General features: G+C 37.0%; 1 protein-coding gene across 3 annotated transcripts in view; it reads left to right on the top strand.

Moving 5' to 3' along the window:
• Window positions 1–22,756, top strand: part of CAMK4 (calcium/calmodulin dependent protein kinase IV) — a 226,411-nt gene that overhangs the window by 133,095 nt on the left and 70,560 nt on the right. For all 3 annotated transcript variants that reach the window (XM_024743346.1, XM_024743345.1, XM_024743344.1), the window contains exons 4-6: window positions 1,131–1,193; window positions 3,182–3,264; window positions 20,755–20,827. In XM_024743346.1, coding sequence (XP_024599114.1) covers window positions 1,131–1,193; window positions 3,182–3,264; window positions 20,755–20,827 — 219 coding nt within the window. The remainder of the gene's footprint in view (window positions 1–1,130; window positions 1,194–3,181; window positions 3,265–20,754; window positions 20,828–22,756) is intronic.

Below are 22,756 nucleotides of genomic sequence, written 5' to 3'. Positions count from 1 at the left end.
GCCACGGGAGGGAAGGGCTGGTTTCCCCAAAAAAAAAAAAAAAAAAACAAAACTACATTAGACCCTTGCTATGTACTATACATTCATTACATATACATTCAAGAGAGATCCTTGACTCCCCAGTTCCATGGAACACATTTTATCTTTTTTAAATAGATCAGATTTCTAGGCTTTCCTCTGCCTCAGACATTTAGAGAATATGATGAATGTTGTAGATCCTCTTCCTTCCCAGAAAACACATAGATCTGAGGAACTGCTTTATCCAAATCTCTACTCCAGGCTTTCATATTGAGTCATCATTTCCTTAGACCCCTTTATTTTCCTTCAGCTTACATCACTGATAGCATCACGCAACTCCAGATAACTTAAGTAGAAAAGGAGATTCAGTAGCTCACATAATAAGACAGCTCAAAGGGCAAACTAGCTTATGCAAAACTGAATCCAGTGGATTACATGGTCGGCGGTACTCATTCTTCATCTCTAGCAATGTTTTTTTTCTGTGTTGGCTCCATTTTCAGTGAAGTGATCTCCATATGGTATCAAAAATGGTCCCTGGTAGTGGCAGACTCTATACTCTTGCTCTCACAATTTCAGAGGAAAAGAGAATACCTCTTTCTTAATTATATGAGCAATATTTGGGGGGAGGACCCAGATTGTAATGACTTGGATCTGGTGGATATCCCAGACTCAAGTCACTTTGGCCAGAGAAGAGAGTAATCTGATTGGTTAGGCTGGGTTATGTGCTCACTTCTGTGGGAAAAAGGCAGGCGAAGTGATTGACAGCTCTAATGGGTTTGGGTCAAGGATTCAAAAAAGAAAGGAAGAGGAGGAGGAATAAGTTGAGATGTAGTTGTGCCTTAGTGGTGATAGCGATAATTTTTGATAGCAAAGGGGCCACACAAGCGGTCTGACAAGTTGTGACCTATATTTGTAACTAGTTCTCTTTATGTCTGAAACAGAGAGGAAAGACATGCAGCTGGACAAAAAAGGGAGGAAGGCAACACTTAGAAATTAACCTCTGCCATTGACCTGATTCATCCAGGTGGTTATTGCTGTTTCTGAGTCTCTGCTACAATGAAGATATTTCTAAGGTGGGAGTATCTTTCAGTTTCTCTCATTTTGCCTTTTAGGTGGACAAAAAAATCGTAAGAACTGAGATAGGAGTTCTTCTTCGCCTCTCACATCCAAACATTGTAAGTGGTTTTTAGCCTGTTATTTCAAATAATCTCCAGTGTTACAGGATGAGATTTTTGTTCTTTACTGTCCATTCTGATGATGAGAAAGGGATTCTTCCACCTCCAGTAAGTAGCCACCTTGGCCTAGCTCTTGTCCTTATCTGATCCCATTTTTCAATTCTTTTTAACTGAATAAATCTTAAGAATAATACCCCTTGAAAGAGTTGCAAAATGGGCAGATCAGCAATATATACCATTGATGTTTTCATGCATAAGAGGATAACTAAAATTGGAGAGTTTTTTTTCCCTTTAATAAGACACTGGCTTTTTTCCTTTTGTGGGCCTATCTTATTAATATGCCATTGCTGAAAACGCCTGTGAAGAAAATGCATTGCTTTCCATAGTCATTTCACTCTCCTATGAGAGAGTATTTGCTTCAGAGACAATGTGAAGATTCAAATAAATAATGTACTTGAATGGGGAAAATAAAACGTCCTCCCAAGCTCTGCTCTAGGCTATGTCCAGACAAAGGCACTGAGGGAAAGAAGGACTGGGGAAAAGCTTTCTTGAGCCAGTGAAGTGAAAAGAACAAAATCATTTTCCAGACCATAACTTGTTTCTATAAATTGAGTCACTTACTTAAAATATTTTACTCATTTCTCTGAGAAAGTTGTGGTGTTCCCGAGGATGACCTGCAATGCTTAGGCTCAAGGCAAAGTGCTTAAAACTTGTATATTAGTTAGCAATGCACTCAGCTGTAAATAACAGAAAACTTGAATATGGTGGTCTAAACAAATATTTTTCTTATGTTTTAAGAAATCAGAAGGCAGGCAGTTTTTAACACTCATTCACTTCCTCAGTGATGCCATCCAGGACCCAGACACCTTCCATCCATTGGTTTGCCCATCTTCAGTGCACTGGCTTTCACCTTCATGCTTTTCCCTCATGGTCCTAAAATGGCTGTTCCACAGTGTTCACAAGTCTTCAGGTCTATATTCAAGACAGAAAGTAGTGGAAAGGCTTAACGAGCAGAGTCTGATGAGAAGCGTAAAGGCTTTTTCCAGCATTTCCAGCTGCAGTAGAATTCTTTTCAGTTTGTGGCCACAAGATGTGGTCACAAGATCACCCTAAACTGCATGGAGACTGAAAAATTAGGGAGTAGGGTTATCATGAGTGGCCTAGACCAAACATAATCCATAATTTAAGGCTAGGTACCTTGCTTCCCTAAACAAATCAGGGTTCTGTTTGCAGTAAAGTAGGGGGAGAAGGGCTTTGGGTAAGCAATTAACAAAATTTACCATATATAATCACCACTTTTACATTATCCGTCTTATTTCTTTCAAAGAGAAGTCAATATGGAATTTTCCTCAAATATAGATCAGTCCTGGTCACTAGATTCTCAGAAGGAAAATATCCAAAATTGGATAGATTATCTGAATGTGATGAAAACCCTGTTATGGTCAATCAAATCACTATCACTGAGTATCCTTTCATCTACCAGCAACTTTTTAGCTGTTAAAGGGATTCCCTTTCCCTACAGACAGACTTTAACCTGGTCCTGTTCTGTCTCAGACCCCTAATTGAAGTCCCTTTCTAGGAGAAAGAGGCATTTGCATCTCTACCAACCATGATGCTTTCAAATGGTTTAGGAAGTTTTGTTTGCTTCTGGTTTTTTTCGTTTGTTTTTTGTTTTTTTTTTAAATTCTGTTGAAATGCAGAAATTGGGATGATTTGGCAAAATTTAAGAAGCATTTCTAGGGCAGGTATCTTTCAACTATCAAGATGAAAAATATAAAAACTCAAAAGGACCTTTGAAGAAATTAGGTAACTGATAAAAACAACCAGAGAGTGACAAATGACTGCCTGGTACTAGAATAAGGAAGCTTTTTTAACCATGATCCAACATATTGCTATTACAGAGAGTGCTGTTGTAGCCATAATTTTAACTATTTCCTAGAAACTTAAAAATAAAGAATTTGTGATTTTTCTTTTATATCTTTTCCCAGATAAAACTTAAAGAGATATTTGAAACCCCTACAGAAATCAGTCTGGTCCTAGAACTCGTCACAGGGGGAGAGCTGTTTGACAGGTGAGTAGGTCCTGGCAATGTAACCACAGTAAGGTTTTGCTTCCAGTCACCAAAAATAACCAAAAGGAAATTTCTCCTGAAATTTTTCATAATGACATATTACACCAGTTGATAACTTCTACTAAAATAAATCTTAAAAGGAGTGTAGGGGCTTCCCTGGTGGCGTAGTGGTTGAGAGTCCACCTGCCGATGCAGGGGACACGGGTTCATGCCCAGGTCTGGGAAGATCCCTCATGCTGCAGAGCGGCTAGGCCCTTGAGCCATGGCCGCTGAGCCTGTGCTCTGCAACGGAAGAGGCCACAATAGTGAGAGGCCCGCGTACCGCAAAAAAAAAAAAAAAGAGTGTAGAATGGAAAGAGTGTGATATTTGATAAGATGTGGGTAGACTAAAATTTGGGATGCTTAGTGAACAAAAATAGAAACATTGTACTATTTACTTCTGCAAACATTTACTTCTAGATAGAAAGCAGAATTTCTAAAGTCATACTAAATCTAAACTAAATAGTAAGATTTATGAGAATATTTTGTGAGAAAATGTTCAATGAGAATTATAGAAAGTTAAACATGTATTATAATAGTATTCTTTATTATGATCCAAAAGCCATAAAAATCAATTATTTCCAAATGATTGTTTCTAGGCCTACTTTCTTTGTTAGGCTGTGTAAAGAGTTCCAAGTTGCAGAGAAAAACATGTTCTGTTATATCCAATTATAGCCAATTTTAGTTGTCTGTTCATATGTTCATCACTCAAGGCAGAGGTTTGAGGATGGCAGGGAGTATTTCTGGAAATCTGGTAGAGCATAATATAGGCACACTATTTGTACAAGAGACACACACTTTAAGCTTCCATAGCTTTCCAACCCTCCTTATCTTCTCTGAATTCCCTCTTTGCCCTGATGGGCAGCTCTTTGCTGTGCTGAACAGGGTAATTAAGCAAGAATGAAATTGGAAGAAGACAAAGAGACTGAGTAGGTATATATCAGAAATGGTAAGAAACTGCAGTTTCTGTGATGTAAAGGTCTTGTTGGTTGAGGAAAGGGTTAAGAGAGAAGTGGACTAAAGACAGAAGCCAGAAGAGAGGTTGATGAACTGCTAATGTAGCATGAGTGCCTGGAGCACAGTAAATTCTCAATAAATATTTGCTGCATGAATGAGTGAGTAAGCAACTGCTACAATGAATGGACTCTGAGGAGAAAGATACCTAAGGGTTTAGAATGTGTTAGGAGAAGAGCGTGCCTCCCCTTCCTCCCCACCCCTACTCCACCCAGTTAAATTTACTGCCTCTTTAAGAGCTTCCAAAAGTCTTCATATTGGTTTTCAAAGTTCCTTTCTGCTTTTAATGTTACCCAGTGCAGATTTGGATCTTCAGATAGGAAGGAGCAAAATGGCCTTGATTGGAGCTACATATGTATCTTCAACATTTTGTTCATATGTATATTAAAGTTTCCTTAGAGCAAGTTATGTGGATTTATCAGATTTTAAAAATTGTAGCATTTAAACTATATTCATTCTTTACAAATAAATGAATCACCTGGGGGAAGTAAGCATAGGTAGCCTAGACATATATTGATACTTCTTGTGGTATTTGGCTCATAGTCAGTTGGACTCATGGTTTTAAATCCTGACTTAAGGAACAAATAACTAACATAGAGCGGTTTGCTTAACTTCTCTGAACCTCAGAACAAATTTGAAGCTGTACTATGATCCTAAGGAAGCCAAGACACTCTGATCCACTATAAGGATAGCCTTATCCTAAAACTGTCATGTTCCCATATGCTTAGTCAAGACTCTTCTGGACTAGTTTATTTGAATGTTGCCTAAATTTGCCAATAATTGGTCCTTTTTCAACACCTTTTTAGCTGACTTCTTTCATGGACATATTCCTTCTTTAGGTACATTAACAGAGTCAAATTATAGTTAGATCCTGCTGGCTCTAGGGCCGTGAGATCTTCCTAACGAAAACTTAACATATTTCTCTGCTAATTATGGTCTAACAGAGAAAAATCTCCTGTTCTTTGTAAATAATTGCAGGACAGGAATTTCACAATGAAGTTGTCATCTACCAATGGCACTTACTATTTACCTTCTAACCTCTGTTTGTTTAAATCATTTTGGAATCAGGAGTCTCTTTCCTTCCCTTCTCCCCAGCCTTTCTGGTTCTCTCATCTTGCAGTCTAGTTGATTTTGATGGAATAGAGTTAATTCAGCTATAGATAAGAGTGAAAAACTAAATGCTGTTGATAAATTCCATGTATAGTGATAAATGGATGAAATATTTGGATTTAGCAGAGGACATCTGAAGAATGGCAGGCAGCCAGTAGAGCACTCAACTATTCTATAAACTCTTAGTGGTCATAGATAATAGACTTTTTTCCCCCAAATGTTGTTGTCCACATATCTGTTGCCATTAAGTTACTTAATTCTACAGTTATCTTTAAATTTGAATCAAACTGAAAATATATCCTGCATTATTATCCATTTATTTCTTTCTTGAGAGTTAAAAATCAAAATATGGTCTCTTTTTCCTGTACTTAGGTCAAAAACCAAACATTTAATTGTAATGATAGAAATTCATTTCTGGTCTAATGATGACTCTAATAGTATCTAATGAATGAACTAATGGAGCAACTGATGAATCGATAATTATGTTAGTCCACTATAGTCAAAATGGTTGTATTTTATTAACAAAAGATCTGTCCTATGGTGCTTCTAAAAACTGAAACATGGTAAATCCAAGTGGAATCTGCTGTTTCATGTAGAGTATGAATAGTAAATTGCATAGGACAATGGATTACAATTTTAGGGATTAAAATCAGTGATATTTTGTGTCCAAGATAATCCCCCCAAAAAATTTCCACAAAATTACGATATCATGGAAAAACCTCCAGAACATTTTCTGTTCCGTCTCAATCTAGTCACAATTCTTATAAATTTATTGAACTTTTTAAGTGGACAAGTTCTGAGGTTGTTTAAGAGTAAATTTTCAAGTAGTTGTTTTTCCAGAAAATGATTGTATTTTAAGACAACTAATTTAGCAGTGTCCTTCTGGTCTTCTAATTAAATTTTTTTTAAAGATTAGGGTTTTTTTTTCTGATTTTTGTCTAACTCCAGTATCAGAATATCTTGTGAATTTTTAATTGTCTTTTTTTTTCTGTTTTCTCCTTGTTTTTTTGCTTGCTAGATTATGTTTGTTCAAATGCTAAACATTATGTATAAAATGTTTTAGAATTTGAGGCTTTAAATGTTGTTGCCTTCCAAAAGAGCAGATTTTATTTTGCTCTAGCAGGCAGTTAAGGTAAGGAACAGATCACTTTAACCTAATCAGGCAGGGGACTGATTCAAAGCTGGGCTTCCTGAGGGTGGATCTATTTCTTGTCAACTGTTACTCATAGGGTCTTGCTCTTTAAGGGTCCCAATTTAAGCCAGGGGATTTTGCCAGGGGCCCCCTTCCTTGACAGACAGACCCTAAATGCCAGCTTCTGATCCCTCTACCCTGTGAGATGGCCCCATCAGCTACTGATTTAGAATCAGTAAATGCTTTTAAAGGGAAAGCATAGGCATCAGGTATCAGGTTTGCTTTTCTGGGTTTTTCTTCTCTTCTAGATCTTGGCTCCTAAAGCCTTAACTTCCTTGGTAACTCTGAGATGTCTTCAAATATACTTTAAAATATATTTTATTTAGCTTGTTTTCATTGTTCTTGGCTGTACGCTTGTCTACCCCACCATTACTGAGAGCAAAAATTCAGTACATGTGGTTTTAAAAGTTCTTTCACAGACACTAGTGTGTCTTCCTCTTTTATGTCAACCCTTTGGGGCAAGCAGATGAAGAGCATTTTCCCCACTATACAGATGTGGAAACTGAGAATGAGTCAAGGTAAATGATCTTCCCCAAATAGGCAGCTGGTGTGTCTTTTCGTCCAACTCTTCCTCCTCATGTGGCCTCACTGTCTTTCTTATTAAATCCTGTTAGCACCTTTTAAATCATTTCCAAGGGAATAAACGATTGTTTATTGTGTTTATGGAGATCCCTGATGTATTGGTTGGTCCTATGCAAAACTGTGTATGATTTAACTCACTCAATCACCCTTCATGTTTTTCTAAGGCATTATTATCCCCATCTTTTTCAAGAACACCAACTGTAGAAATTGATAAGTCATAAAGTCAGGCCTGAAACTCACATCTGTCTGACTACAAACTTTCTTTTTTCATTTCCCAAAAGTGAAAATATTCTCTTTCCAAACAACAAGCCATCAACATGCAGGAGAAGTAGTGCTTATGTTTGGGGATTATGAATTTACTCCATTAATTACCTGACAGAGTCCTATTATATCAGTCCTAATAGTCATTTCTACTTCAGCATTCCTGGGTCTGTTACTCTTGGTGGAAGTAAATGGAATTTTCAGGACATTGTCATTAGGAAAAGATTCTAGAAATGGAACTTAGGTCTTTTCTCCAGTCTCCATGGAGTTGTGTCAGGGTTGGTATTCTTGTTAACCAAAATCAGAACACATCTGAATTTGTGAAGACTATTGTGTCAAAAATTAGTCATTAATGTAATTGTCTAAAGTGAAGACCTATAAAATCTTATTTTCTAAAAGGATAATTGGTCACTATAATGAGGGCCATTTGTGAGTGCCTTTTGGGGTCCTGGCAGTGGCAGGGCATTTTGCTAACCATGATCGCATTTAATCCTCACAGCAACACATATACAAGGTAGGCCTTGATATATACATTTTGTAGACCAGATGACTGAGCATCAGTGTTCCATTAACTACCATTAGGTCACTCAGTTTACATTGGATCTAATAATTACAACAACAATAATTAAATGAAACTGGACTCAAGTACATTAGATTCCAAAGCATATGATTTTTCTACCATGCCGTGCTGCTGCTATGTAAGCGAATGTCAGTACTCTTAATACTTAAAAATAAAACTTCAAATTAGTAATGTAACATTTTGTTCTGCTTAAGTGTTGGCTTAACTTAAACATTAATATATATATATACTTGTTTTTCAACCATGGATATTTTAAATACGTCTTCCCTTATGCAATTTTATCTGGCTACATATGAAGAAAACATATACTTTGATTTGGACTAGATTTAAAGTCTACTTTTCCCAGAAGCTTGGCTCTGAAGGGAAAAATAAAAGTAAGGTAGTAGAAAGGGACACAGGATAAATGGAGGCTTATTTATTATTTTAAGCTGGCACACTGGTAACACATTAATTTGCTGATGGGAAGGAGGCTACAGGATGGGGAAGCAGGAGAGATCTGTGTGAGAAGGACTTTTATTTGGAACATTCCAGAGAAGACACTGAAGGAATAAGATCTAGAGCCACATAAAAGGATTTGTTTTAAAAAAAGTTTCCCTCTTCCTCAGAAGCATAGTCAAGCTGCAGAAGAATCAAAGGACCTACAATAGTCGCAACAATTTTGAAAAAGAGGACTTAATATCAGGGCTGGGATATAATTCTAGCCTACTTACAAACTAACAAGTTAGCCTTGTACACCTTCATGGATGTTGGGAAAAGATATGAAACTCCTGGTCAGAGTCCCATGGGGGCATCACAGCAGGCTCAAATGGATGCCTGCAGACAGAGTAGGGTGTGTTCCAGGAGAGGAAATAACTTTTATTGTCCGTAAACAGGCAAATGAACAAACAAAATGTACAATGGAATATCATTCACCAATGAAAAGGAATGTTCCTTTGATATATACTGTAACATGGATGAACCTCAAAAACATTATGCTAAGTTAAAAAAAAAAAAAAAACAGGAAAGACTACATCTTTTATGACTCCATTTATCTGGAATTTCCAGAAGGGGCAAACCTATAGAGACAGAAAGCAAAGCAGTGGTTGTCTAGGGCTGGGAATGGGATTGTGTTGGGGGAGAGGAGAGTGTAAGAGGTTTAAGTAGCTCAGACTTGATAAGCTTTATTCTTTCAGTATTGTTGAAGAGAAATTGATCTCCTAACAATGGCTGGGAGAGAATGGAATAGGACACTTGAGGAAAGAAGTGGTAAAGCTTGGAAATGTGAGAACAGACAAGAATAAGGACTTTCCAGAAGCGCTAAGGATCTGCCGAGGCCAGAGGCTATGTGTTTTTGGAGAATCTGATCTGTGTTAGTTTATATTGTTGGTTAAATCTCTCCATATCTTTAGTACAGTTTTTTACAGCATCTTTTTCCCTTGGTTTTTATCTTACTTTTTGGTTTTCTTTATCTTGATCCCTTTCTTGAGTTCCTCTTCCTCTTTTCATCCCTTAAATGTCTGCCTTTCCTAAAGTTCTTCATACATTCTCTGTAGGTAAATTGAATGCTCTCTTGTGGCTTCAGTCACATTGGTGACTGTTGTCTCAGCAGAGATGGAAACAGTATTTTCAACAATCTGCTAGACATTTTCACCTGCAAGTCCCACAGGCATCTCTAAATCAATATGTCCTGAAATGAACTCAGCATCTTTCCCTCAACTCTCAATCTTGCTTTTCCTCCCTACTTCTGTGAACTGACCTAACAGCTAAGCTAATCACTGATTTCTCCCTCTTCCTCTCACTTCTGCCTGCCCCCCTCCCCATAATTCTTTCTGTGAGCAGCTCTCAAATCCATTCCCTCTCCCCTTTCCCATTGCTTCTGTCCTTTTGAGCCTTCACATTCTCTTTCCCATTGCAATAGACTCCTAACTGGCATTAGTTTCACTCTCTTCCATCCATCTATGTTTAAAGCACTCATTTGATCACAGGTCAGCCCAGAAGGCTACTCACTACTTTTAGTTCAAGGAAATTCTTTTAAACATGACAAACAAAACCCCTTACAGTCTGGCCTCATTCTACCATTTCAGATTCACTACCCACTTTATTCTCTTCTCACTACGGTGTTAACCAGAGGACATCATCTTCACCCTCAAGTAGCTCACGGTCTAGAAGAGGGAAAGTAAACTGTGATATGGACCCAAATATTACTTTTAATACTACCATCACCTCCAAAAAAGTGTACTAGGCTTATAGAGACAACCACACTATCACAAGATAAAAAAATAAAGGATGACAAGGGACTAAAAAAATAAAGATAAGAATCAGTAGTACACAAAAAACCTATCACAAGATACTTTGCATTTGCTAGAGACTGGTCACAAATTTGGCTGTAAGAATTCATGTGGGGAAGATAAATGCTATAATTGGGGCATAAACACAGTACATTGGTTACAAATTAAGGGGATCTTCTAAGCCAGAAATGACTTCAGGGAGCTAATAGAGCCTTTTGAGCTGAATCTTAAATGGGAAATAGAAAATTAGCAGGTGAAGGGTAGAGGGAAGGGCAAAGTGATGGCCAAGGCAGAGCACACTGACAGGGGGTTAGATATGAGTATCTTCATGTCCATCTTAGAAGCTGTTCTAGACAGAAAGCAAGCAATTTTTAGATATTTGTCAGATGAATGATTGAATAAACTCTATGCTCTTGGGCAATTTATATATCTTTGGGTCAGGCTTTTCATTTATAGTATGAGAGAATTGGACTGGGAATCCCTTAGGCCCATTGCCAGGTCTACAGTTTGATTGGCCTCCTCTTTCTCCTATACTGTCAACTCTTCGGCCAGCACCCACAATGATCCACAATTCCCTCGCTCTCTCCCTAGCTTCTCAAATTTAACAGGTGCTAGTAGTACCCTTTGAAACTGTTTTTTTAAAGCATATGAATTTAATACTCTTTGGGAGAGTTCTTAGAAAAAGCATCAATACAGACAAAGGTGACATGAATGTAATAAGAAAAAGCAGTGAACGAAGCTTATGTAGGAGGGGTAGATTTACACAGGGTACAGCGGAATTCATTTAAATACAGTTTTGTATGTAGCAGCATAATGATGTACTGGCAGCCCTTAAAACTTGGTTCCTGAAACTCATATTATTAGGGGCTTTTACCCTGTGTCATTCGATCCTTCATTACACATTTTCACCAGACCAATGTCTTTCTTATATAAACTTACAGTCATCTAATAACATGTCCATTTAAGAAAAAGCTGCCATTGGTCGGGAGAGCAGTAGGGCTCTTAATCTTTGTGCCAGGAAGTCTGAGGGCCTCAGGATATGATTGGATTAGAGCTCTTCAGCTGCATTGTCTGTACTAACTGCTGGGCTGGAGATGAGCTCAATTCAATTTGCAGCAATTAAGGTGACAGAAGCAAATGTACAAAAGTCATATTTTAAAGCAGATTGTTGGAGAGAAATAGGCATTGCCTGTGTTTTCTCATCCTACGAGTTTAAAATGATGAGAAGAAAAACAGTCCCAACTGTGGGAAAGAGCACGTGGGCCAACATAGCAAACAGTGGAAGTAAAAGGCATGGTCTTGGAGTGATAACGCCTATTGAGGCCAAAGAATCACAGCCTGGGAGTCGAAGGAAACACACCCCATTGTGATTCCTTCCCAGATCTCCAGATGTAGCTAGGCCTGTTAGTGACTGAGAGACCTGTAGGAACTGGGACACCAGGGCAGCCTTTTGGGTCAGTGTTGTGATTGAAATCCTAGGAGAGATTTTATTTTTAGCACAGCTTACAATGGAGCAACAGGAAATTGTGCAGCATAGCTAAAAACTACATGGCCCTGGACCTTTGAAAATGATCTTAAAACGCAGATAGCATCTTAACTGCCTTCTTATTATGTAAGAAACACGAAAAGGAAATTACTAAATCTGAAAAGAAATATAGCGATAAGTATGTTTAAATACAAAAGACAAAAATATCAACCAAAATTATTCTATTTTTACAGCTCTAAAACCCCTATAATGATTGAACGTATTGTTGCTTCTAAAAATTGAAGTCACTAGTGTATTTTGCATAAAGCTATAAACTCTTAACTGTGTGTATATGGTTCAACTTAATTGGCATTTTTTTTTAATTTCAACTAAATTTTTTGTAGGAATTGTTATTTGTTGCCTCATGAAACAAATACTCTATTTTGCTGAATTGAATCACTTTGATTTTGTTCAAAATAAGTTTCTAAAAAGATCCATGTTATTACAATAATATCTAGGAGCTATGTAACTGTGAGTTTATTCCTAAGGACAACAATCACGTTTCTACCTGTTCCATGTTGCTTTGTGAAGCATGTATACATACAGCAGTTCTCCCTCTGGATCCATGGCCAGTGTGCTTGCAACAAGTGAGCATCACTTCCCAGTCCAGTACTTTTGTTCTACATGATAAGGAACATAGGCAAAGGAGTTGTCCAGATGTCCACAGTCTGAAGTTTTTCTGGCATCCATTCACCTAGCAATTAGTATTGATTCCACAAATATTTATTGACTGCCTACTGTGAGCGAGACTTGGAGCGAGGCTCCATGGGTGATCAAAGCAACAGTCTAGTGAGAAGGCTAAGAATTTTTCCCACAATACCCAGCAGAAGACATCGACCAAACACATCTGCTGTAGTCTTGCTACCTAAATGAAGAGAAAAAGATTGCACGATTTCACTTTCCTTTGCTTGGTCACTAATATCTTCACCTACAATCTTAGCTCTAAGTTACAAACCTGCATTTGCAACTTGAGAAGTTCCCTGCTATTGCTCTTCCCAGTCAGTCATGGATGGCCTGGTTCAACTTATAAAATATTTTAAATTGAATGTCTGAGTTTCAGAGACCTATCCCTGTGACACTCTGATGAACAAATCAGCTGGGAACAAAATTCCTTTTAGCAGAAGGAGCCTGGAAGAGAAACAGTTGGGTTCTGATCGTAGGACCAAACTATGGTGTGCAGAGTTCACGTGAGACGAGGTGGAGAAGGCATCTGCATTTGTGCTCCTGCCCCACACGTCTGCTCTAGAGATGTTTCTGACAAAAAAATTAATAAATTTCTTGGCTGTACAAACCTTAGTATAACATATATTACATCTATGATGATGTATTTATTAGTAATTTCTCTACTATCTGTGGTCTCATCTGGGGCAGAACCCAAATCTTATTCTTTATTAAATCCAGCAAGTACCTGGCTCACATTAGACAGTTAAAAATATTGAGTAAATATCATTACCCCATCCTCACAATCTAATCCTCACTGTAGTCTTGGTCCTTTCTCTTAGAACAGTTTCCCTTCTCTCCAATCCCATACTCCTCCCCTACACCTATCCTACCCCCAGCTCCCACTCTCCCTACAGCTAGAAAACTTCTGTACATCCTTCAGCTCTGAACTACCTCTGGAATCCTTTTCTCACCCTGCATAGCCTCCAGAATAAATTGCCTGCCCTTTCTAGGAGCTCCCAGACCATTCTCTAATATCTCTATCACAGCGTTTAGCACACTGTGTTGATTGTTGTCTGTCTACTCATACCAAGAGAAACCCCATGAGTGCAGAGGCCATGTCTGGTTTACTACTGAGCGCCCAGCACATGGTGGTCATTCCATAATATTTATTGAATAAATAAATGAATGGATATATTTGTTAGAATGCATCCTCTCCATTAATTAGATGAAGTATATTACTAATTTAACATATATATTATAGAAAATTAATGAAATTTTCACCATTCTTCTTATACCTACTATTCTTACCTCTATGCTACCTGAAAACAGCTCCCAAGAAAGTTCACTCTTCCATCCAGCCAGTCACTAGACATTCACACAAGGACATGTTCTGAACACAGGCATTTAACCCTAAATTATATCAAAATGAAAATGCATAAATATCATATTTAGGTCAAAGCTTGAGAATTCATAATAAAGCAAATGATAGGAAATCCTAGTGGCTGAAGCACTTCCTGTCTAAGGGGTGGGGATGCTCATAAGAACTCATGTGTATTTAACAGACAAGGAGGGATTCCCATCAGGAAGGCCGCACATGGTTGTGCAAGTTGGTTCTGTAACAACCCCAAAGAGTACTTCTTGCATAAACTGAGCCGTGAGTAGCACTCCCTGGAGGGGTATCACAAAGCTGTTGTGGTAAAGCTCTAGTCTTGAAGAGTGACCATGGGAAAATCCACACTGTTTATGGCAGGCAGGAGGTAATTGATTCTTTCCCCTTCTGGGGAGAATGGGAGATGGAAAAAAAAAAGTTAATTATCAGCCATTCTTTTCCATCATCTTTGTAACTCCCTTCCTTTAACAACTGGAGAAAACCAAGCAGGTGCAGCACACAGCGGACACACTAATTACATTTGTGTTGGCTGATGGATGTACCACAGAATCCACATTTAGAGAGCAACGCAGAGGATAATGCAATGGTAGCCGAAGTTCTCAACTTACACTGACACGATAGTCCTTCTTTTCCCCTTCTCTCATACTCTATTTAACAATGTTCAGAAAGTATAGTTCAAGAAACCCTTTCAATTAAAATTTTAGTAAGTAGATTATGTAACTTAATCATGAGTTGGAAAACTTCGTATTCTAAGGAAATATCATATGAAAACGTATTTTTAAGAACCAATTAATATTAACTCCCTGAATATTTTAATCTATTCTCACATTTTATGTGACCTGGTGCATAACAGGTATCCAATAAATAAAAAGGTGAGGAGGGATATTCCATCTTTCATCCTTTAAAAATATGATGAGTTTGTGTTTCTTGGCAATGTTCAAAATAATTGAATGGAGAAAGTCAGAATTTTTGCATCAGTATAGCTTTTCTGGATCTTAATAATTATGATCATTAAGGTATCTTCTTGTAATACATCTCTTTTATTTTGTCCTATCTGTTCTGTTCATGCCCTATTTTGTAAACATTTTCAAAATTCAGCTTCTAACACCAGCTACTTTGAGAACTTAAAACTTCTTGCTGCAACATTAAAGAAAGAAGGTACTTTCTGAAAAATAACTGTACTATTTGAGGGACTAACCATCTAAGAAAAATTTCAATCCAAAAATTACAAAAAGTCAACAATTTTTTAGAATTGTTTTTTGTTGTTTTGTCTCATGTTTTGAATTGACCTTTTTCAAATGTCTTTACCACAACTTTTTGTCAGCTGAAAACATCTTGTGCAAGTTGGTGATCTACAGTCTATCAAAAATGTTTTCTCTTGAAATTCTGGGAAGACAGAAACCACAATGAAGTAGTCTTTCAGTCTTCCCAAATATCCCCATAAGAATAGACAGAGAAACTAGGACTAAAAAACCAAAACGTCACTGACAGTATCTATAGCAAAACCAGATGACAAGGTATCTCCATGAAGCTAAAATATGAGTGAATGAGGACAAACTAATGACAATTTGCAAGAGCCACATGGTATTAGCATTTACGTAAGAAGAAGCAAAGGAAGCAAGAGAGCATGTGATGGAACTAAGAATAGGAGAACACTCAAATCTCTAAAATCTCCAAATCTTTGGGAGCAGGATGGGCCAGTATAAGAAGAAAGATGAGGGCTTTTTTTTTGCGGTACGCCGGCCTCTCACTGCTGTGGCCTCTCCCGTTGCGGAGTACAGGCTCCGCCAGACGCGCAGGCTCAGCGGCCATGGCTCACGGGCCCAGCCGCTCCGCGGCATGTGGGATCTTCCCGGACCGGGGCAGGAACACGTATCCCCTGCATCAGCAGGCGGACTCTCAACCACTGCGCCACCAGGGAAGCCCAGCTGAGGGCTTTTTGGTATGCAAATTTTCGAGAAGTGCGAGGGCTATACCCATAGTAAGGTTTGAAGAGACTAGTGCAGTCAAGGCCCTGTGAACTCATGAAATTAATATCTAAAGCCTCTTTGGGGGGAAAAAAACCTGTGTTTAGGAGAAACTTCTGGAAAGAGACTTTAGTAATCAGAGTAGAGATGGTAGAGGAAAGGGAATGATGTTCCAGATAGAGAAGGGATCTCAGAAAGTATGCTTCCAGTATTTGAATGCTTCATGAAAGTAACCAGAAAGTCAAGAGCCATGAAACTATAATAGATATCCTGACCTACCACTCTGTCAAAAGGTTAAGAAAACAAATTTAACTGAGATGTGGCTCAGTTAATTACAATACAAAATGATTATAAGAGGACAGAAAATAAGGAGTAGAATAGGGTCCCCTTAGGCAGTGAAAGCATGTCGGGAGGATATGCCCACAAAATAGATGAAATTATAACTTAATATTGCAAAATAAACTAAAATTAAGAAAATCGTAGTAAAAAGAACAATGTAAATCAAAAGTAGAAAAACTTTAATTAAAGTATGCTTGTTTTACAATATTAGTTTCAGGTGTACAACATAGTGATTAAATATTTTTATAGATTATACTCCACTTAAAGTTATTACAAAACAATGGCTATACTTACCTGTGCTGTTCAATATATCCTTGTTGCTTATCTGTTTTATACATAGTAGTTTGTGTCTTAATCCCTCACCCTTATCATGCCCCTCCCTTCTCCCCTCTCCCCACTGATAACTACTTGTTTGTTCTCTTTGTGAATCTGTTTCTGTTTTGTTATATATATTAGTTTGTTTTATTTTTTAGATTTCACATATAAGTGGTAGCATAGAGTATTTGTCTTTCTCTGTCTGACTTATTTCACAAAGCATAATTCTCTCTAGGTCCATTCACATTGTTGCAAATGGCAGAATTTCATTCATTTTTTTTAATTGTTACAAATATTTATTAAAAAGTACAATTCAAAGTTTAGGCAAGTACATCATTGCAAACCACACACACACAAAGGGAAAACAAAAGCCCAACACAAACAAAAAAACAAGATACAAACAAAACAAGAAAAAAAAGTTAGCATGCTAAGGAATGGACCCCAAGAGATGAGGAGACAGAAGTCAAAGCTAGAACTCTACCCAGATGTTGCTGTGCTTCCCAAGTGCAAAAGAAGGTGGAGAGGAGAGACCTGCAGCCTCTACCACTAAGTGCTGGCTCTGGGTTCAGCTGCTACTTCAATATTAGGTTTTCATCAGGGAGGTTATAAAAGTATCCTATATACATGTGTACACTGGAGGCATTTTAAAAGTCATCAGAAGCTTGAAGTGTATAGTGTCTCAGCAGTTTCAGCTACTAAAGCCCAATTAAAGCATCTGTCATTTAAATTTGGATTGGCTTAGTCATTTGAATGGATGATAAAATCGAATTGTGAATGAAAATCGCTGAGTAATATTCCATTATGTATATATACCACATCTTTATCCATTCATCTGTTGATGGGCACTTAGGTTCTTTCCATATCTTGGCCCTTGTAAATAATTCTGCTGTGAACATTGGGGTGCATGTAACTTTTTGAATTAGTGTTTTCATTTTCTTTGGATATATACCCAGGAGTGAAATTGCTGGCTCATATGGTAGTTCTATTTTCAGTTTTTTGAAGAACCTTTATACTGTTTTCCAGTATGGTTGCACCAATTTACATTCCCACCAACAGTGCACAAGAGTTCCCTTTTTCCCACATCCTTGCCAACATTTGATATTTGTGGGGTTTTTTATGATAACCATTCTGTAAGGTGTGAAGTGATATTTCACTATGATTCTGATTTGCATTTCTCTGATGATCAGTGATGTTAAGCATCTTTATATGTGCCTGTTGGCCATCTGTAGGTTTTCTTTGGGTAAATGTCTATTCTGGTCTTCTGCCCATTTTTTAATCAGCTTGCTTGTTTTTCTGATATTGACTTGTATGAGCTCTTTACATATGTTAGATATTAATTCCTTATTGTTCATATCATTTACAGATATTTTCTCCCATTCAGTAGGTTGTCTTTTCATTTTGTAAGTGGTTTCCTTTGCAATGCAAAAACTTTTAAATTTAATTAGGTCCCATTTGCTTACTTTTGCTTTTACTTCTTTTGCTTAGGAGACAGATCTGATAAAATATTGCTATGATTTATGTCAAAGAGTATTCTGCTTACAATCTCTTCTAGGATTTTTATGGTTTCAGGTCTTACATTTACGCCTTTAATCCATTTTGAGTTTATTTTTGTATATGGCATGAAGAAATGTTCTAATCTCATTCTTATACAAGTAGCTGTAGTTTTCCCAGTACCACTTATTGAAAGGACTGTCTTTTCTCCATTGTATACTCTTGCCTCTTTTGTCATATATTAATTGACTATAAGTGTGTAGGTTTATTTCTGGGCTCTCTATTCTGTTCCACTGATCTATGTATCTGTTTTTGTACCAGTTCCATGCTGTTTTGATTACTGTAGCTTTGTAGTATAGTCTGAAGGCAGGGACCATGATACCTCCAGCTTTGTTCTTTTTTCCCAAGATTGCTTTCGAAACTTGGGGTTTTTTATGGTTCCATAGAAATTTTAGGATTATTTATTCTAGTTCTGTGGAAAATGTCATGGGTGGTTTGATAGGGATTGCATTAAATCTGTAGATTGCTTTGGGTAGTATGGAAATTTTAACAATATTAATTCTTCCAATCCAAGAACATGGGATATCTTTTCATTTCTTTGTATCACCTTCAATTTCCTTCATCAGTGTTTTATAGTTTTCAAAGTATAGGTCTTTCACTTCCTTGGTTAAGTTTATTCCTAGGCATTTTATTCCTTTTGACACAATTTTAAACAGGATTATTTTCTTCCTTTCTCTTTCTGGTAGTTCATTATTAGTGTATTGAAAAGCAATAGATTTCTGTATATTAATCTTGCATCTTGCAATTTGCCTGAATTCATTTATTAGTTCTTATAGTTTCTTTGTAGAGACTTTAGGATTTTCTATATTATAGTATCATGTCATCTGCAGATAGTTACAGTTTCACCTCTTCCCTCCCAATTTGGATGATTTTACTTCTTTTTCTTGTTGGATTTCTGTGGCTAAGACTTTCAATACTGTGTTAAATAGAAGTGGAGAGCATGGACATCCTTGTCTTGTTCCTGACTTTAGAGGAAAGGCTCTTAGCTTTTCACTGTTGAGTATGTTGTTAGCTATGGGTTTGTCTTTTTTTTTTTTTTTTATATGGGTTTGTCTTAAATGGCCTTTATTATTTTGAGATATGTTCCTTCTGTACCCAGTTTGATGAGAGTTTTTATCATGAATGGATGTTGAATTTTGTCAAATGCTTTTTCTGCATCTATTGAGATGATCATGTGATTTTTATCCTTCCTTTTGTTAATGTGGTGCATCACATTGATTGATATGCAAATATTGAACTGTCCTTGCAATAAATCCCACTTGATCATAGTGTATGATCCTTTTTTATATATTGTTGAATTTGGTTTGCTAATATTTCATTGAGGATTTTTGCATCTATATTCATCAGAGATATTGGCCCATAATTTTCTTTTTTTTGTATTGTCTTTGGCATTTTGGTATCAGGGTAATGGTGGCCTCAGAGAATAAATTTTGGGGTTTTCCCTCCTCTTAACTTTTTTGGAATAGTCTGAGAAGGATAGATATTAATTCTCTTTTATATGTTTGCTAGAATTCCCCTATGAAGCTGTCTGCTCCTGGACTTATGTTTGCTGGGAGTTTTTTTTTTTTATTACAAATTCAATTTCAATATTACTGATCAGTCTGTTCAGATTGTTTCTTCCTGATTTAGTCTTGACAGGTTGTATGTTTCTAGAAAATTTTCTGTCTGTTCTAGGTTGTCAAATTTGTTGGCATTTAACTGTTCACAGTATTCTCTTATGATTTTTTTTTGTATCTCTGTGGTATTTGTTGTTATTTCTCTTCTTTCATTTCTTATTTTGTTTATTTGGGTCCATAAAGTAGAAAACCTCTTATATGTGTGTAATTGCATACCCCAAAGAAGAAAACCAAAGCAATGGAAGAAAATAAATATGAAACATTCTAACTCAGGAAAATTCTTGAAATTAAAAAAGGAAAGACTTTAATTTCAAAGAATAATTTCTTGCCCAAATCTATACAAAAAGAGCAAGTCATTTATTTGGAAAAGAAAAGCAGATGAGAGAGAGTGAGTGAGGGAATGGGAGAGAGGAGCTACAGGTAAAAAGAGAGTAAGAGACATATCAACCAATCAATTGCATGAACCTTATTTGGATATTGATTCAAAAAAACAAACAAACAAATTTTAACATGTTTAATACAATTAGAAAGTTGAAACACTGCATATTTGATAATATTAAGGAATTGTAATTTATGGACTTAATGGCATTGTAGTTATGATTTTTAAAAGGTCCTATTATTTTTAAGATACCTCCTTAAATATCTATAAATGAAATTATATGATGTCTGATATTTGCTTTAAAATAATAAAGGAGTAAGGGAAGTAATTAATTAGATAGATAAAACAACATTGGCCATGAATTGATAATTGCTGAAGCAGTGTGACAGTTAAATGGGATGGTTCATGGTATATTGTCTACTTGGTATATGTTTTAAATGATTTGCAATACAACGTTTAAAAAGAATTTTTTGTCCTCAATAGGATGGAAACTTCAAGCCTAGGCAAAATAAATGTTTTCCATTTTCCTAAATAAACCTAAAGACTTCTAGAGGGCCAACTTATGGAAATCTTTCCCCTCGTGTCATGGTAGCCTGCTGCAATTGTTTAGATAAATCTTCTTTAACATTAATTTAACTTCTTTTAACATCTACTCAACTGGATGCATGTGTCTGAGAAGGATTTCATGTTTTTTTTTTAGGATTGTGGAAAAGGGATATTATAGTGAACGAGATGCTGCAGATGCTGTCAAACAAATCCTGGAGGCAGTTGCTGTAAGTATGAAGTGACAGCAATAGTGTAACTCTGGGTAATGTCTTCCTTTTACAGAATCATCATATAGGAAGTGTATATCTGTGACAAGCTGTAAAATTTACAGAAAAACAGTATGAAATATTTACTAGAAAATGTTGAACAAATTTATATTTTCTATTGATAACTCAGACTCTGAAAGATGCAGTCCTCATATGTAATGCCATAAGTTTGTAAAAATCATTTCCATTCTATTATTATGAATCAGATCAGACTTTGGTGCCTATAGTTGTTCTTTTCTCTCTCTTTCCATTTCTTTAGTTTATCTCTTTATTGTTTTTCTTGTTTGGTAAGGAAGTGGAAAAATGTTCAAGGAGATAAATATAGACCTTAGAGCATAGAGATTATTAATTTTTCTTTCAAGAGAAGAAATGAGTAAATTAGGAGAAAAATTCTGACAATTTTATTTTTTTTAAAGGGAGAAGTATGTTAACATTTTAAACTGGAATAAAGTTTTGTAAGTTAATGATGGAAACATGGACACACATTTACCAAAAAATATATATATATAATTTTGAGAAGTTGGTTTGTATTGAATTAATAAGGAAATATTTGCCTGAATGAAACAGACTCAACTGGTGCAAATCTTCCTATAGATTAGTGGTGTCTAGTATGTCCTGGGACACTTTGGTGATTTATTTATTGAATATAAATCCAGAACAAATTATTCTCTGAATAAACAGGATGGGGCTCAAAGGGACATATTTATTAGGATCAGTTAAAGAGACAAATCTATAAAATATACCCAGAATTAATATATATTCTATTAATCAGAGTCAGTTTTATAACTAAAATCATTAGTCAATATCTTGAGGAGCCACAGTGACACAAGTACATGTCCTGTGAATTTTACCTACAACCAAAACAAGAAGGAGGGAAGGAGGAAGGAAGGAAGGAAGGAAGGAGGGAGGGAGGGAGGACTCTTGATACCTAACAAGCTTATGTACCAATTGTGGGTGGAAAAAAAAAAATCCAGTCTTCATAATCTTTGCATAGGGCTGCTAGCAATAGAAGATCTGTGATCTAACAAAATCCGTTATTATCAACGCCAAGTTCGTATGGCTTTATAACCCAGACTTTCCAAATTATTTTTTCCTATAAAGCGTTTTGATCTTTTTGCTATGGTGGGGGATTAAAAGTTTGAGGGCTTCCCTGGTGGCACAAGGGCTTCCCTGGTGGCACAGTGGTTGGGAGTCCGCCTGCCGTTGCAGGGGACGTGGGTTCGTGCCCCGGTCCGGGAGGGTCCCAAATGCCATACCTACAACCAAAACAAGAAGGAGGGAAGGAGGAAGGAAGGAAGGAAGGAAGGAGGGAGGGAGGGAGGACTCTTGATACCTAACAAGCTTATGTACCAATTGTGGGTGGAAAAAAAAAAATCCAGTCTTCATAATCTTTGCATAGGGCTGCTAGCAATAGAAGATCTGTGATCTAACAAAATCCGTTATTATCAACGCCAAGTTCGTATGGCTTTATAACCCAGACTTTCCAAATTATTTTTTCCTATAAAGCGTTTTGATCTTTTTGCTATGGTGGGGGATTAAAAGTTTGAGGGCTTCCCTGGTGGCACAAGGGCTTCCCTGGTGGCACAGTGGTTGGGAGTCCGCCTGCCGATGCAGGGGACGTGGGTTCGTGCCCCGGTCTGGGAGGGTCCCAAATGCCACGGAGTGGCTAGGCCCGTGAGCTGTGGCCGCTGGGCCTGCGCGTCTGGAGCCTGTGCTCCACAACGGGAGAGGCCCCAGTGGTGAGAGGCCAAAAAAAAAAAAAAAAGTTTGAATTTGGGGTGGATAAAAGCTGGAGAAGATGCCATGGAATTTTACTTTAAATACACAATGCAGTTCCTGATTATATGAATTTTGAATATCAAATTCATCTTTCACCACACCTAAAATAAC

Source organism: Neophocaena asiaeorientalis, unplaced genomic scaffold (genome assembly GCF_003031525.2).
Source record: "Neophocaena asiaeorientalis asiaeorientalis breed wild unplaced genomic scaffold, Neophocaena_asiaeorientalis_V1.1 scaffold26, whole genome shotgun sequence".
In the NCBI taxonomy this organism is placed as follows: domain Eukaryota; kingdom Metazoa; phylum Chordata; class Mammalia; order Artiodactyla; family Phocoenidae; genus Neophocaena; species Neophocaena asiaeorientalis.
This window is presented reverse-complemented; position numbering and strand designations above follow the sequence as displayed.